Below are 18,059 nucleotides of genomic sequence, written 5' to 3'. Positions count from 1 at the left end.
TCACTCCTTTGCAGAAATTTTACTTCAAAGAGATCTTACTTGCTGCTGAAATTTGTTGCCCAAGAAGATAAGAGCTATCACTCTTTTGTAGAAATTTTACTTCAAAGAGATCTTATTTGCTGCTGAAATTTGTTTGACTTGATCAAGATGTCTTCTTCTTACTTCAAGAATGAAGATAAACTGAATGATGCTTCAAATTTTGGTCCATGAAAGGCAAGATTGGATATTACTCTTGAAGAACATGATGTATTGGAATATGTGGAAGGTGAAGTAGCAAAACCACTAGAAAATTCGAATGCTGTTGTCAAGGCCAGATTCAAGAAGGGAAAAGTCAAGGATAAGAAGATTATCCTTGATTCTCTTAGAGACCATCTCATCACCTATGTCTCCACGTTAAAGAAATCTAAGGAAATGTATGGCAAACTGATTGGAATGTATCAAGTAAACAACATGTCAAATCCTTGCTTTGAAGAATTAACTCGAGGATATTAAGATGAATAGAGGAGAGACCATTCAAGCATACTTCATGAGGATATCAAAAATCAAGGATCAACTGTTGGTGAAATTGTATCTGATAAAGAGCTGGTGCTAATTATGCTTGGAGGTCTTTCTCCAACTTGGGAAACTTTTATTACTACCATCAACAACAATGATAAGTTTCCCACATTTGATGAGCTCTTGGAAAAGTGTACTCAAGGAAAGGCCATAATGATTTCTAGAGGAAGAATTCCCAAGCATGAAGAGTGAGAACCTACTGCCTTTGTTGTCCAAGGCAAGAAACAAAAAGGAAAAAGAGGTCATCACCTTTCAAGAAAACCTGCTCCTAGATCCAACAATTCATATAAATGGAACAAGGACTTATCAAAAGTTCAATGCTACAATTGCCATAAGCATGGCCATTATGCTCGTGACTATCCAGAAAATAGAAGAGCACCAAGATCCAACTATAACAATCGTAACAACAATTTCAGATATGATTATAGAAGAAGAGAAGCTCCTGTAGTTGGTAAAGAAGGCTACCATTCTTCTAGGAGTTTAAGGAACCCAAGGTATGATGATAGTACAACTGAATCTAAATCACAATACTTCCTTGTTCTTGCTCTTTCTAGTCCTCTCCTGCAGATTCTCGTGACAACTGGTTGGTTGATAGTGGTGCTTCAAGACACTTTACTGGTTATAAAGTTCTCTCAAATCTTGTTGAGAGGGAGATGGATATGAAAATCATTCTTGGAGATAACTCTACATATCCTATAAAGGGATCTGGTTCTATTTTTTTTCATCTGAATCAAGGTAAAACTATATCTCTTCAAGAAGTTTTGTATGTACTTGGTTTGAAAAAGAATCTTGTATCTATATCTACCTTAGAAGACAAAGGAATGAAAGTTGCTTTCATAAATGGAAAAGTTCTCACTTGGCCAATGAGATCTAGCATGAGAGATGCCTTCACTCTGGGATCGAGATTTGAAGGTCTTTATAAAGTTAATGGAAGACCAATCCATGCACTGATACATAACAACAATCATCTATGTGAACTTTGGCACTGAAGGTTCACTCATCTACACTATAAAGCATTGCCTCATGTGAGAAAGATGGTTTCTAGAATGCTTGAGATTAGAGTGGATCATGATGGGGTCTGCCAAGGGTGTGCAAGTGGAAAGCATGTAAAGGGACCATTCCCTTCAAGCAAAAACAAAACGAGTTAGGTATTTCATCTTATATATTCTAATTTATGTGGACCTATGTCTATAACTTCTCTTGGTGGCTACTTGTATTATATAATCTTTGTGGATGATTTTTCTCGCAAGACATAAGCTCGGGTAGAAAAACAAATTGTAAAGTAGATCAAAATCTTCAGCTCTGACAATGGAAGAGAGTTCACTTCAAATGATTTCATTGATTTTGCAAAGAAGTTGGAATCAAGAAAGAGACTACTGTACCATATAATCCAGAAAAAAATGGTGTGGTTGAAAGAAAGAACAAAACTATCATGGAAGTTGTCAAAGCTATGTTGCATGATTAAAAACTACCTAAGTTTCTATGAGGAGAAGCTACTAACACTACTATCTATGTCCAAAATAGATCTCCACACCGAGCCTTAAACAACAAGACTCTTGAAGAAGTCTTCATTGGTGAAAAGCTCGAGGTTTGGCACTTGAGGATTTTTGGGTGCCCTGTCTTTTTTCATGTGCCAAAGGAAAAGAGGAACAAGTTGGAAGGCTCAGGTAAGAAAAGTATGTTTGTTGGTTATTGTGAAAATTCTAAAACTTACAAAATATACGTACCTGGTCAAAGTACTTTAGAGTTTAGCAGGGATGTAACATTTGATGAAGATACAACTCTTGGAAAGGCAAGAGACACCCCCCTTCCTCTTGCTACTGTTGATAGACAAGATGATTCCTTTGAAATTCAAGAAGATCCTGAGCTTGAGCCTGATATTGTTGATGAACTTGTTATCCACCACTAGTGGGTGACCCCTATAGGAGAAATTTTCTCATAAATTTGTCTTCAGTTGGTAGCCAACAACCCCTTGTAGCCACTTGATAGCTCGATGTGCTACTATTCTTCACCACCTGAGCCAACTATTGTGTGCCCTCATTCATCTGTTATTATCGTATGTTTGAAGGTGGGCCATCCAACCCTGAAGGTATGATTTTTCATTATGTAATTGGGTGTTTATGCTTTCTTTTCTTGGGCACATTTGGGCATGGATTAGTGGGGGGATTTGGCGGAAAGGAGCTTTAACTGTACTCTTGTCCCTTACCTCGATTGGGAGGTTAATACTGTACCCTAGTCCTGTGGGATCTCCTTTATTGGCTACTAGCTTTAGGAGTGGCACTACATGGGAAACCCTGATTTTGGTTGCATGGTGCCGTGTTCTGATGCCATATATCTCGCTTCCCTCCACTCATTTCAAGCCCTTTTCACATTTTCCTCATTTAGGTCCATATTTGTCCATTGGGTCCACAAGATGTTAGCCTCCCCCTCCCCTTGTCCACACCTTGGGTCGGGTCTAGAACAATGCCCCAAAGGTTGATGTAGCTAAAAAGAAAGATAAAAGCATAATATGGCCACATACAACAGGAAATGTACCACAACATGCAAAAGATGGTCGGGACAATAAATTTAGCGTGTGGGCAAAAGGCAAGCATGAGCTCCACCCCCTATCATTATGGCCATCACCCTGGTTCCTAGGGCCCATATGAGTGTTTCTTGCATCATTAAGGAACCCATGATTGTCTCAACCCCTGGTGGGCGATGGACTACCCCACCTTAAGGGGGTAATCACTGCTATATCTTACACATCATTCTCTCATTCCCTTGAGCCTCGAGCAATAAAATAAAGAAAAATCAATAAAAGGCAAAAGGCATATGAAGAAGGGTAGAAAACAAAGGTTGGAGTAACTCATGTACCACGATTGCTCCCTCCTACATTCATACACTCAAGGTGTGGGCTTTCTTCATCATAGCTACCCTTGTACCATAACATGTGGCTTGGAGCCTTCTCTTTTTCCCCCACTCCGTTCCATCACTATTTCACATAACCCTTGCCATTTGATGGATGCACCATGGACACATCATTCCCTTGGAGGTTGAAACCACCTAATAGGATCCTTCATTAATTTCTCTTGTCAAGAAAGGTAACACCAGTACGTGTTCAAAGCCCATTTGGAAGGGCATGCCACTATGAAGTGTCCATTTCTGCCCTTGATTAACAAGCTTATTTACTCAATTGCACTAATGAATTATTGTACTGGAAGGTGAGGAGACGCATTGGATCTTATATAGGATTGCAGATGGGTTTTCATCTTGGACTTGGCCTCCCTATACAGGATCCAAGCCCTCCAAAGGGTCATAATGGCACTTGTAGGGTGAGCGTTGAGAGCTATGGGCCTCCAACCATGTAGAGCATTGATTGCCACACCATGAGCTTCTTCAACACCACCACATTGCTTGTTCGTGCCCTAGTTATGCAAAGATAATGATGCACTTGGAAAATTGGACCACGTTGCCCAACTAGCTACACATTGCACTTGACACTTGACAACTATTCCAGGGCCTAAAGGAGGTTTTGTCTTTCCCGGGGAGACATGGGAGGGCATGTGTCATCTTCTAGCCCTGATTGATGGAGCATTGACTTGATCTTGAGCCACTTGGAGACCCATGAGACCCATTTAGAACCCACAAAGCCCAAAAAGGTGTTTGGACCATAGTTTTAAAACTCCGACTCCGACTTTGAACCGGCCAAGGGTCGACTCCGACTCCGACTCTAACTCGGTATCAACTTGGCCTAGTTGATTTCAATGACTTGGTCTTTGTAAAAAATACATCAAATATTTTATGGAAAAACATAATTTGAAAGATTTTCATTCATGTTTCCAAACTCAAAGCATTAGAATATAGAGAGAAGACAACATATGATCAAAGTATGCTCATGAATATATCTATTATATCAAAATGGCACCCAGTGCACTGTCCAATACATGTAATATATAGAGATCAAAAGAAAAACACATAACCAAGGAGGCTCTAAATGGCCTCTACAACAAAACATCACTAGTCACTAGTCACTACTGCTAGAGAAGCCAACATCATCTGGCTTAGACTCTGAATCAAAGTGAGATGGGGAACCCATGTCTCCTCCTCCTCATCAAGATCTCCAACTGCAACTATAGAAGTAGTAGCACTAGCACGCTGAGATAGATGAGCTATGCGCTTGCGTCGTGGCTGAGTAGAGGAAGTGCCTGCAACTGGAGGACTTGGGGTTGGGCTTGGTACTAGTGGATCTGCATTTAACTGAACATTATGTTCAAGTAATGCCTCCATCTCTAAATCCAAATCAAGACCAATATCCTCATCAGGGTCAAACTCTGCTGGTTGACTCTCCACCAATGTTGCACGAAGCGGGAGCGCGAAGCGGAAGCGCGAAGCGCGGAAGCGTCATTTTCCAAAAATCTAGGGAGCGAAGCGTCTGCTATATATATATATATTTTTATATATTTTTTTGCATTTATACTCAAAACAAACATCCCAAATACCAAATTAATTGTAGAAGACATGAAAACATGCATATTTTTGCATAAATCAAGATAGATATGGCATCCATGATTCCATTGTAGTTACTAGTATGTACAACAATCATCTATATTCTAGCTATTACAAACATACATCAAATTTTTAAGCATATTATAAAACATAAAACATTTAAGCATATTATAAAACATAAAACATAGAGCATATTATGATTTATCTAGCAAGTGAGCAACTGTCAACATTTGTCATGTCCAAAATTCAAATAATAATGTTTACAAAATATGTCACTTGGTCACCGCCAAGCCAAAAAGGTTCAAAATTCAAATTCACAAGTCTACAAGTCTAATGAGTAATCTATAGACTATGACAAAAAGAAGTAGATTGTGAATATATCTACTAATCTCTCCTCCTTCCACCACGAATAGAACGTGATGGCGTGCCTCCACGTGGTGGCAATGAAGAAGATGGTCCCTGTGTAAGTCGTGGCACTGGAACTGATGAAGAAGAACCCCCTGCTGTTGGTGTTGAACCATGGAACCTAGGACCAGATGGGGGTGGGGGTGGTGGCATATCAACACGGTCATCATCATCCTAGAATCGCTCAAAAAATTCATGCAAAAAAAAAAAAACACTAGTTAACAAAAAAATTAAAAACATGAATTAGAGAAATGCTTTATAAGGGAAAATTGGAAAATTCATACCACAATGGACATACCATGAGAGCATCCTCTAATTGCTCTAGTTGCAACACTCCATCCTCCAAATTGGGCTCCTCTGGATGCTTGTCCCAAGTCACCAAGTCTTTATTAGACTTTGCATCTTCACAGTAATGGGACAACAATCGCAAGTTGTAATGAACATAAACCAAGCTCTCTGCCCGGTCTAAACTCAACCTGTTCCTTTTAACACTGTGGATGAAAGAATAAGAGCTCCAACACCTCTCTGCAGAAGAAGTGTTTACCACCTGTGATAGCACCCGCAATGCCAAACTCTGTAGAAGTGGAGTAGGCCCTCCATGCATGTTCCACCACTCAAGAGCAGAAAAATGCTCTCGATCTTCAATTGAATGCATGCTCCCAAATGGACCAGTGTTGAGCGTATAGTTGCTCACCTGTCTCCGTACCAATGCAGCCTCCTCATTATCAGGGATTAATCTACTCAATGCAGCCATATATTTTTCGTGAACTTCTTTATCTTGGTGTGGTTTTTTCCTGCTTCCCCCCCAGGTGCTGGTTTTGAAAGCCATGATGGATGATAGTACCTAGGTGTCAAAACATATGCTAATGCATGCAATGGAACATTTAGCATATCCCATCGCTTTTCCACCTCTTCACGAATATAATTGTACAAGGTGGTATCTCTAGGCTCAACAATGTCTTTAATCTGCCCCAACATGCTATCCATTTGCTCATACACCTCCCCAATTACTGGTCGATCTGAATCTGCAAACTTGATCATGTAATAAATTGGTTTGGTGAATTGCAAAACATATTTAACCTGTGACCAAAAGTAAGTGTCAAGAACAGTGTCCTTGACTACATTAGCAGTAGCACCATCTGTACACTGGTTAATTTCATCTCATGTTTCAGCACACACCAGATTAGTTAAAGCTTGTCTCACCTTCACTAGCCGCCTAAAGGTGAGGTAATAACTAGCAAATCTTGTCTTTGCAATTTTAAGCAATTGCAACTTGGAGTAAGTGCCATAGAAGTAGTTTACCCTTGTATGCCCTGTGATGAATTTAATGAGCTGCTTCCCTTTCCTGTAAACCTCAGCAATCCACCCACATTCTTTGTGTTTCACAATATCATGCATCAAAAGGTTCAATGTGTGAACCAGGCACCCAGACCAAAAGATGTGTGGATGAGTACGCTCAATAATTTTTCCTGCTGCCTTACAATTTGCTGCATTATCTGTGATCACTTGAACCACATTATTCGGACCAACATCTTTGATTGATTTCAATAGGAGATCTGCAATGTTTTGTGCAGTTGCACTGATGGAGGAGGAGTCATGACATGCAATAAATACTGCACCCTTAGAAGAAACACCAAGAACATTTATCAAATGTTGGTTTCTAATATTTGTCCACCCATCTGATACAATGGATACCCCATAATCCACCCACTCGTGTAAAACGTGTCAAAGCTCTTTGAACCTTAGTTTTTTCTCTTTCTAATAACACTGTTCTAGCTTTCTCATAGTTGGGGGCCTTGTATCCTTTTGGGGCTTCATTGATGGCCTTTACCATGTCATGCCAATAGGGAGAGCGAAGCACATTGAATGGTACACCGCAAGCACAAAGAAAACGGACTACCTTTCCATCCACATCATCCCTCCCAGTAACATTAAGGAAATCCGCTATTGTTTTTCTACCTCCAGAGGTTGCAGAAGTACCATAAGGAGATGGGCAACTACCAAATTTAGAGGTTGCACTTGATTCTGAATGAGTTTTTTGTTTCTTGTTTTTTTGTTGTGCAGCCATCTCTATTTTGATGTATTTTTGTCTTTGTTCACTTGAAATTTTTGGGCAAATGGCTACCCCCACAGAACCCTTTTTTTCATCACTCTCTAGCACCCCACAAAAATGCCTCCTCAGACGGGTATATGAACCCGTATATGGTTTTCCTCCATGACAATCATGAGGGCACATCCATTTGTAAGATCCACCACCCTTTCCCCCTTCAAGTTTGGTCACATAGTTCCACAAGGGATTTGATGTACCTTTCCCATCTTGTGCTTCAGTGTCCTCTTCAAGTTCATCCCCTTCCTCTTCAAACCCTTCCTCCTCATCATACATTGGGTCACTACTATTAGGACCAAGTTCATCCCCTTCCTCTTCCCCTCTATTCCTCACCCTTGCCATCATTAAAACCAAGAGTGGAATGATACATAGAAGCCAAAAGAACACCATCTTGGAATATGGATATAGGTGGTGGACAACCTGTAAATAAAGGAGCAAGTAGAAACAATGGGAAAGAGTAGGAGAGGGAGGAGAAAAATACAATTTTTTTTTCAAAAAAACAAGGGAGTTTGGGGTTTGAACTTACCTCTTTAGCTCTTGTAGATGAAGTCCTCCAAGCTCTTGCTCCAAGCTCCTCCTCCTTCTCCTAGCTCCTCCTCCTTCTCCTAGCTCCTCCTCCTTCACTCCTCCAAGCTCTCCTCTCTTCTCCTCTCCTTTCCTCTCTTCTCTTCTCCTCTCCTCTCTTCTCTTCTCCAACTCTCATAAACTCAAAGTGAGAAAATGAGAAGAGAATGGGGGCTTTATTCTTTTCTAAAGTCACCCTAGACTCACCCTAAACTAACCTAACCCACCCCCTCATGCTAGTTAAGTCACATATTAAAACAAATTTAAAAAAAATAAATTAAAAAAAAGGAGGCCGCGGGGTTGCTTCCGGAATCGCCTGGGTGGCGTGCGGGTGGCGTGCGGTTCCGGGCCGGAAGCGTGGCGCCACCCCGTGCCCGAACCGCCCTCCGATCCGCGGTTCCGGGGTGGCCGCAACCCAAAAGGCAGGAATCGCTTTTAAATTCCGGAACCGCGCCACCTCCTCCTCCGAATCGCGCTTCCAAATTGGATTCCGGGACGGTTCGCTCCGATCCGCGGTTCCGGGTTTGGATCCTCCGGGGGGGGGGCGATTCCTGCAACCCTGCTCTCCACTACCCAATCTGATGTTGGATCAATATCTTCCAACACAATGGGATCTGTATAAGGTCTTTTGTTCAACAATTGGTTGCGTCTTAGCCGGAGGTTGTATTGGACATAGATTAGATCATTTAACTGTTTTTGTTCCAAATTGTTTCTCTTTTTAGTGTGAATCCTCTCAAAGATAGACCAATTGCGCTCACACCCAGAAGCACTGCAAGTTTGACTCAAAATACGGATTGCAAACTTCTGCAATTGAGGACAATGGCTACCAAATGCCTCCCACCATTGTGCTGCAAAAAACATAGTTGTGTAATGAGTTAGCTCAACAAATTATATCCAACTTTCAAATTATAAAGTTATAAACAATTTAACAAAATAAGAATTTGAAAATTGAACTTGTTTACCTGGCTCATTTGCTTCCCTTGCAATCCTTGCTAGGTTCTTGCCAAAGGTACCTGTGGCTCTACTGAAGCAAGTGATCTATCGGTGTATCTCCAGCTGGTCACTCTCCTTAGGGACCATGTGCTCAAGGCACTCAATCAATCCATCTCTAACCTCCCCAGTCAAAGCTTCTGCCTCCAGAGCTTTATAATGATACCTTGGGTTCAGAAAAAAGTTAAATCCTACTTAACTATAGAGGGTTCAGGTACCCCATGGAACAACTTATGTATAGAGTATTTCTAAACTATCGACAATATTCAAACTTTGATAAACATATATTTTCTTTGAGTTAAATAAAGTGAGAAGAATAAATGTTCCAGCTGATAAATTCACAAAGTGGTCTTATTCTATTCCATTTTCTTGTGTAGAAGCAAAAGAAGTAATAATCATTCTGAAAGATTCTCTCCTTTCCCTGCACAGGGGAACATCCAATGCATTACTCATTCTTTGGAAAGATTTAAAGCTGCCAATCAAACGTTGGAAAGACATGAATCAATTTCAAAATCAATTTTTAAGTAAATAACAGTAGCATGCATTCATTTAGACAATGATTTGGTGTAAACGAAAAAAGGAAGGTTCTTATTAAATAAAGGAGAGCATGAGTACAATAATATAGTAATATACCTATACATTTCCACTAGTAATCTCCAAACCAAACTCCTTGACCGTTTTGTTCAGTGTTGGAAGATCTCTCCCCAAGCCGAAAGCAAGTGATAATCCAAAAAATTTCTTTGCTTAAGACTCACTAACAGGATTGACAGAGGGTAAGCATGCATAGCAACAACGCACACAGTATGACAATGGATTAACTTTGCATAGATGGAGATGAATTATGTGGACGAAAGAGCTTTCTTTTATAGGCCATTAGAGAGGCAACAAAGCATGACACCTGGGACTCTATGCCATGAGCATGTATCAGTGGGGCTTCTTGCAGTCACCACTTCATGTATTTTTGTTATTGTACTGTTTGACATGTGTACCCATGCAATCTGAGCATTTTTCTTGGGTTCACTACAAGGCCACATCTTTCATGGGCACACATGCAGAGGTCCATGGGGATTGATTGATTATTCACGATTGCCCTTTTTCTTAGCAATTCTATTGGAAAATGTGCCATATTTTCCATTAATATTTCTTCTTGTATGGACTTGGCAAATGCCTTAGAAGTGGATGGTTTTTGTAAAAATTGTGATGTTGTCATGCGATAATTAAAACCATGAATAACAACCATGCACATCATATTATTCAACAAATACTTGAACAAATTTGTCCCTATATTCTAAGTTGACATTTTGAGGAGCAATTATCTGAATGGATTTTTGTGAATCCGTAGGAAGTCGAAGCTATTGACAATTGGTCTACACCAAAAAATGATTAAGCATTTATTAGATTTGTATGTTGGAATCCCTGATATGTGGAGGGCTTTTCCAAGATTCGTCATACATTAACTTCCTTGCAAGCATGTCAAATGGTTCATGTTTGTGTTCTAATTTGACATAAAAAAATTTGGATAAAATTTGCATAAAGTTTGCCCTTAAATTTGATTATGTATATATATTGTATATTTAATAAATAATATATATAAATTATACTCTATAACATATCATGTATGTTGATTTTTGTGTAGCATCGAGAGGCGTTCTCGTGTGCCAAAAAGGTCTCCCAAGTCAACCAAAGAAAATTGTACAAAATGAATAAAAATTAAAATTATTATGGGCTTCACGTAGCCCCCAATTGTCAAGTTGGCCTCACTGTTTGAAGGGGTGTGACCGTTGGTAAATTTCTCACATTTAACAAGTATAAATACACATTCGACTTCCTCAATTTGGAGTCTTTGGGTTTATGAGTTAGGTTTTTGTTTAGGGTTTAGGAGTTAGGTTTTTACAGCGTGAACGGATCAGGACAGGACCAGCCGGTTTAGACTGGTTTGGATAGGCTTGGTACCAAACCAATACAAACCGGTCCACCAGTTTGGGTTGGTGGCCGGTTTGGCCCCTCGCCCTATCCAACCGGCTGGTTTGATTGGTTTCTGTTCGGACTAGGCCAATTTTTAAAACACTGGTATAAATAGTGAAATGTGAGAGCCATAGAGATGAACATGGAGTAGGATTTGAAAGTCAAAATGTGAGTGGTGCTGGTGAGAGCAAAGCTTTAGGTGCTATAAGCATGTCGAATAGGAGAATGAATGAAGCATGAGACACAGCATGAGATAAGATTCAGACAACAAACTCTAATCATAAAACAACAAACTAAAGTGAAGGGTTGACTACCTCAACCTTGTAATATGGTATAAAAAGTTTAACATGCCAAACCAATGATTTTGGTTTGACTGAAGGGTACATTTTTGTTAAGGCCATGGCAGAGGTGTTCAACCATCAATACCATCAACATTAGAGGAATTCAACAATGAATACCACCAACATCAAGGTACATAAATGGCTTGGTGCTGTTGATTAAATGCCAATTTCATACCCCCCTCATACATGATAGAATTCATGAAAATGTTGCAATTCTACCAAATCCTAAAACTCTGAACTGTTGAGTCTACTGAATTTTCTTCTGAAAAAGTCTACTGAATTTTGAGTGGTGTATGAAATTCTATTTTCTTCATATGAAGTCGATAAGGTTGGAACTGCTCTCAAACATCCTGAAACAATTATTGGTAATGTTAATTGTCAGGGTTTAGGGTTTAGGTGTTAGGTTTCAACCACGTGACCATTCAGGATAGGAGTCAGGACCAGCCAGTTCGGATTGGTTTGGACAGGCTCGGTACCAAAGCAATACAAACCGGTCCACTGGTGTGGGTTGGTGGCTGGTTTGACCCCTGGCGCGTTTGACTGGTTTTGGTTCGGACTGGGCCAGTTTTTAAAACACTTGTATGAACAATGAAATTTGAGAGCTAGAGAGTTGAACATGGAGTAGGATTTGGGAGTTAAAATGTGAGTGGTGCTGGTGAGAGCAGAGTGTTAGGTGTTTGAAATAGGAGAACGAATGAAGCACGGCACACAACATGAGGTAAGATTCAGGCAACAAACTTTAATCATAAAGCATCAAACTAAAATGATTTTTTTCCATGTGTTTGAAAAGCAACTAATTGTGAATCTCAAGTCTGAGTTATGATGAACCTTGCCACTTAGCTTGCAAGGTAGAAGAAGAAGTTCAACTGGATTGCCATGTGTGAAGAATTTTTTTTTGAATTGTCAGCAATTGAAGCAAATACTTATTTTAGCAATCATCTTGAAGTTGTTAGACCCTGGTGAAAATTATATGGTATGTATTGGTGCATGCTTGCATGTAAATGATCAACAATGCCTTGATGCAAAATGGCCATGTTATCTCCTATGAATCACAAAATCTTAAGTATCATGCATTGAACTACCTTAGCAGTAGTTGTTCATGCTTTAAAATTATGAGGGCATTATTTCATAGATAAGATATTGAACTGAAACAAACCATAACAGTCTAAAGTACATCACTCATTCCCACCTAAATGGCCAGGCAATGAAGATCGATGGAGTTCCTGAGAAAATATGACTTTAAAGTTAAGCATATCAAGGAAAATTGACATGAAGTTGCAGATACACTTGGTTGGAGAAGAGATTTTGAAGTCATTAGTACTTGAAAGTTGAAACAGATATGAAGCAAAGAATACTTGAAGAACTTAGGATGGAATCTACATCCAAGTGAAGGAAAAACTCAGGAGAGATGATGGAGAGTCACAATGGAAGTATGAGAATGGGATTTTCGACTACAAGGGTTGACTTTATGTCCAACTTTGCTACAAGGGTCTTGGAATATTTTATTAAGTCAAATACTGACTCTAGACCTTAAGTTTTCAAATGTTTAGAATTATAATTTGATGTACTAATTAATGTGATTTGGGTTGTTTATGTTAGGACCTCGGAAACAAAATTTTGAAGCTAATGTTTCAGTTAGTTGAAATTCTATTTAAGCTTCTGGAGGCCAAAACATATATATATCATCCTGAGGCTGTAAATTTTTATTAATCAGATAGTTTGCATAATTGCACAAAATGCCAAATTTATATTCTACATTTAATAGCATTTAGATGTGACATGGCACATGAGTAGGCATGTGGCATGTCATTCAATATTAACTTATCCTTCACCTTTTTTCTGTAGTTTAAGGTAAGGGTTAACTATAAATCGTGCAACCTTCATACACATGCTTAGGTTACGAGTCAGCCGAGAATAATTCTGCTTGATAGAAAACACGATAATTAATCCTGATATGTGCCAGAGTTGAGTCTTGCTCTGTGCCACTGGGTATTGGCAAGCTGTGGACTTTGTATGTTTTGAGCTTAATCTAATCTGCAACATTGAAATTTTGAATAGTTTGAAAACAAGCTATCCATTTGAAGCTTGTAATGGGATCAAAATATATCTTCTTAATACTGTCCAAGATACTTGTGTCCATACCCTAATTTGTGTGTCTGTGTGCACATGTGCAAATGTGCGTGTGTAAGCTAAATATTCACGAGTATATATATATATATATATATATATAATATATATATATATATATATATATATATAATATATATATATATATATATATATATATATATATAACTCAGGAACAGGGTCATGTTATTTGCAGTTATTTTGGCTTAAAGGCTCATTATATTGTGCCTGAAGGCTACATATTCTGGCACAAGGCCCAAAGTCTGTCTGAAGGCTTTACATCGTATTGTTCTTGGACTTGAGCCCTGGTGGAGGCTACATTAGCACCTCACTTTGCCAATTGAGCAAGCCATAGTTGACAAGTGTGTAAACTGATTTGCATTGGATTTATTTAGATATCCTGGAGTCTGACATATGCATATACTACATGCTATATCTAAATACATAATCATGAATATCCATTCATTGCATATAAAATATTATGTATAATATACGTACAATAATAACTACTATACAGTATACTAAAGTCTAATTCAGTTACTTACATTAAATCAATACATGTATATAATAATAAGCCCCCTGGGGCAAGCTCAATTGGATGGCTGTGGAAATGAAGTGTTATGTGCAAGGAGGTTCGAGGTTCAAATCCCTCTGATTCACCTATGCCTGCGGAAGGGGCACATATAGGCACCTAGGGGTTATAGTGTTAGCGGTTGGAATCTACCCTGTGTCACGCGAATACGAGGCCAGCCCACATGCCGATTCCTCTAGTCACCAAAAAAAACATATATGTAATAATAGTAATACTATTTATGTTTATAGTATAATCTTATGTCTAATAATGTGTGCATACTATAAAAATAAGACATAACACATGATGAGATTTGTACTATAGGGCTCAATACATACTATAAGATAGATAGATGCAGCCCCACGCCTACAAACCTTAGCGACTTAAGTTCACCCTAGCAAAGCAAAGCTCCATATAGACCTTAGCTACTTAAGTTCACCCTAGCAAAGCAAAGTTCTATATAGATCAATAAATATGCTTAATCATTTAAGCTATAGATTGTAATTTGTTTGTTTAAATAAACAACATTATCTCATAGCAAAGATAGGTAAATTCAAACACTCTTAATCATCCGAAGTTTCATGGGTAGTTCAAGTAACCCGTGTGAGTAAATCTTGCTTAAGCTGTATACCTGTTTTGTGTTGGAATGCATCTTAGATTATGGAATCCATTAACTATTTTAATCAGTGGAAAATTGACTGAGGAACGTTTCCACATGCAGCTATCAAGAAATACTGACGGATCCAAGTTATGCTGGCCAGTTTGTTCTGATGACTAACCCACACATTGGCAACACAGGTGTTAATATAGGTATGCAAGCTGTTTATGGAAAAAAGTTTCTGTCCATTTGTCATAATTAGAAAATGGGAAATGTTTGATACGAATTTTGGAAGTTCTAATTCATTGTGCAAACGATTCTCTAAATCACAGATGACGAAGAGTCAAATCAGTGTTTTCTAGGAGGATTAGTAATTCGAAATCTGAGCACTTGGTAAGCAGCAGCCATGATTTCCTAAAGAACACACGGTTCAATGATCAAAATGAAAATGCTGCAAATACTCATAAATTATTGTGAAGGAAACACTATCCAGGGCATACAATCTACTTCATTTATTCTTGTTTTTTAAATCTATTACATTGTTTCTGATATTTATATTATTTACATGTGTTATTTAAGTGTCTCAAACTGGAGATCAACAGAATCACTGCCGGAGTATTTGAGAAAAAGAAATGTCATGGGTATATGTAAGTTACTGCAAGGCTTTCAATATTTTCACAGGGAATCTTTTTATGCTGCATACAAGCTACATTTGACAAATATGGCCTATCTGTTATCAATGTCCAACTAAATATCTGGATTATTAGCTGATGTCGACACTCGTGCAATCACTCGGAGATTAAGAGAAAATGGAAGTTTAATAGGAGTCCTAAGTACTGATTCTTCAAAATCTGATGATGAGCTACTGAACATGGCTCGCTCATGGGACATAGTAGGTATGGAAGTGGAATCTATCTTATTTTAGTTCCTCTTTTATAATTTTTTCCCTTTCTATTCGAGATGGATACCAGCAGTCTTCTTTATACAACTCAAAGGATAAACATATGGCAGGCATGGATCTGATTTCTGGTGTCACTTGCACTGAACCATATGAATGGAAAGACACAACAAGTGCAGAATGGGATTTTAACTCTTATGGAAACGCTTCTGACAAATTGCATGTGAGTTAGCCTGCTTTGAACAATGATGATCCCAAATTTTGATTTGTTTTCTGTGCCATTGATGGTATGGTCTTGTTTCTTTTGCCAGGTTGTTGCCTATGACTTTGGTATCAAGCACAATATACTAAGGCGCATTGCTTCATATGGTTGCAAGATAACTGTTGTGCCTTCCACATGGCCTTCTTCAGAAGTTCTAAAATTGAATCCTGATGGTGTATTGTTCAGCAATGGACCTGGTGATCCTTCTGCAGTTCCTTATGCAGTAGAAAATGTTAAACAAGTGGTTGGAAAAATTCCTGTGTTTGGAATTTGCATGGGGCATCAACTTCTTGGCCAAGCATTGGGTGGAAAAACTTTCAAAATGAAATTTGGCCATCACGGAGGCAATCATCCTGTGCGCAATCTTCGAAGTGGCCATGTTGAGATAAGTGCTCAAGTAATTTACCCAACTCAATCAACAGCTTGCATGTGGAAAACTTGTTTTTCGACATCTGGTTGACTGTTTTAAGACCTTTTTTTTTACACTTTTGGTCTATGATGTGCAACTCGCTTTCATCAACACGCACTTCTGTAACAGTTGATTAATCATGTCTCTTCTTGGTCTGGCAGAATCACAACTACGCAGTCGATCCCACGACACTTCCAGAAGGTGTAGAGGTAACTCACATTAACTTAAATGATGGAACTTGTGCTGGTCTCGCCTTCCCTGCAATGAAAGTAATGTCTCTTCAGTATCATCCGGAAGCATCCCCTGGTCCTCATGATTCGGATCCTGGTAAAATACCTCTTTAGGGAGCTGTGATATTTTAAATTTGCATGGAAATTGTTAGCATTATGATCATCAGTTATGAACTGTCCGCAGTTTTTTTGCATGAATTTAGTTGGAAGCTCATTCTCTACATGCGTTTGCAGCATTTTATGACTTCGTACAGTTGATGCGGGAAAACAAGCAGAGATAAATGATAGAGAATGCCAGTTAATGACGGTTTTTAGTGCTGTTATGGTTTTTGTATGACAGTTATCTCCATAATATTGTAATTGTACTCTATGTTCTATATCTTCTTTCGAACGGCAATTGAAGCTGGCGCAGTAAAACGAGGCTACTTGGAAATTTAAGGTGGTGTGGTTGAAAGAATTTTCGTGTGCAAATTATAGCATATCCCTTCCAATTAAGCATGATGTTAGTTCATGCTGAAAGAAGTGTTTGTTCTAATGATAGTTTACCTCGTATCTGTCTCTACCTTAAGCTGATATGCTTAGGTTCAGGTTCAGATCTGCATATCTTTTGTTAAGTTGAATTTATGAATTTTAGATTCTTAATCATTTATGATATTGCGAAAAAAGTCTCTTTTGTATGTTGTTTTTACTTTGATCCTCGAAATCTCCATAGAAATATGAAGCCTAAATATAAGTTTGAAAGCACAATTGCTGTGATGGACTTTCAATTAACATAAGTTAGTTATTTTTTTTTTGAAAGTTTGAAATTAATATTCATTACATAAGCTTCCTTTTTTGCAACACTACATAACCATTGCTACATCATTATCTAATAAACATTTTGGATGGGATAGAATATTAATTAAACAGATCTGATACATGCAAATAATTTTGATGAAATAAGACTTCATTTCAAGTTAGAAATTAATATTCATTTTGTAAAAAATGATTCCTATGACCGACACCATATAAACATTGGCCAACACAATATCTAATACACCTTTATGTATGGATGCAATTTATAAAATTAATTGAGCGGATCTACTACATGCAAACAATCTGGATGATATAAGAGACACAATTTACACCTTTATGATATGGATACAATTTATAAAATTAATTTAGCGGATCTACTACATGCAAACAATCTTGATATAAGAGACCGTTTACATATATTATTGTTATTGTTAGTGAGGGTATATACAGGTAACTAGCTAGAAGTAGATGTTCAAGATAAAAATGGACATGCTTGCAAGAGTGGCAATGGAATAAGCTTTAACATGGACGTAGTTATGAACATGCCTTAGTAGTAAATAATGGTGAATGAAGATGTGAGTTTTGGCCATCAAATAGATGAGAAAACATTAAAATTAGGCTATTTTGAATATGAGGATTCAAAAAAGGACAAATTCAACACTTGTAATATAGAGAGTATTATTGTTGTGGAAACCTTATTTATTATAAACAATTTGCATTGAGGTATTATAAAAGAAAAATTAATTCAAAGTTT

The 18,059-nt window shown here is 38.2% G+C and overlaps 1 protein-coding gene across 1 annotated transcript in view; it reads left to right on the top strand.

Moving 5' to 3' along the window:
- Positions 1-17,083, top strand: part of CARA (carbamoyl phosphate synthetase A) — a 112,105-nt gene extending 95,022 nt beyond the window's left edge. The window contains exons 3-10 of the mRNA XM_089378955.1: positions 14,835-14,923; positions 15,044-15,104; positions 15,291-15,358; positions 15,479-15,607; positions 15,723-15,832; positions 15,921-16,268; positions 16,442-16,607; positions 16,745-17,083. Of these exons, the coding sequence (XP_089235081.1) occupies positions 14,835-14,923; positions 15,044-15,104; positions 15,291-15,358; positions 15,479-15,607; positions 15,723-15,832; positions 15,921-16,268; positions 16,442-16,607; positions 16,745-16,791 (1,018 nt within the window). The 3' untranslated portion in view covers positions 16,792-17,083. The remainder of the gene's footprint in view (positions 1-14,834; positions 14,924-15,043; positions 15,105-15,290; positions 15,359-15,478; positions 15,608-15,722; positions 15,833-15,920; positions 16,269-16,441; positions 16,608-16,744) is intronic.
- The last annotated feature ends 976 nt before the right edge of the window (positions 17,084-18,059 follow it).

The sequence above is a fragment of the Pinus tabuliformis genome, chromosome J, assembly GCF_031772625.1.
Source record: "Pinus tabuliformis cultivar Carrire ecotype Pingquan chromosome J, CPIR1, whole genome shotgun sequence".
NCBI lineage: Eukaryota > Viridiplantae > Streptophyta > Pinopsida > Pinales > Pinaceae > Pinus > Pinus tabuliformis.
The sequence above is the reverse complement of the archived record's forward strand: the minus strand, read 5'-3'. Positions and strand labels throughout refer to the sequence as shown.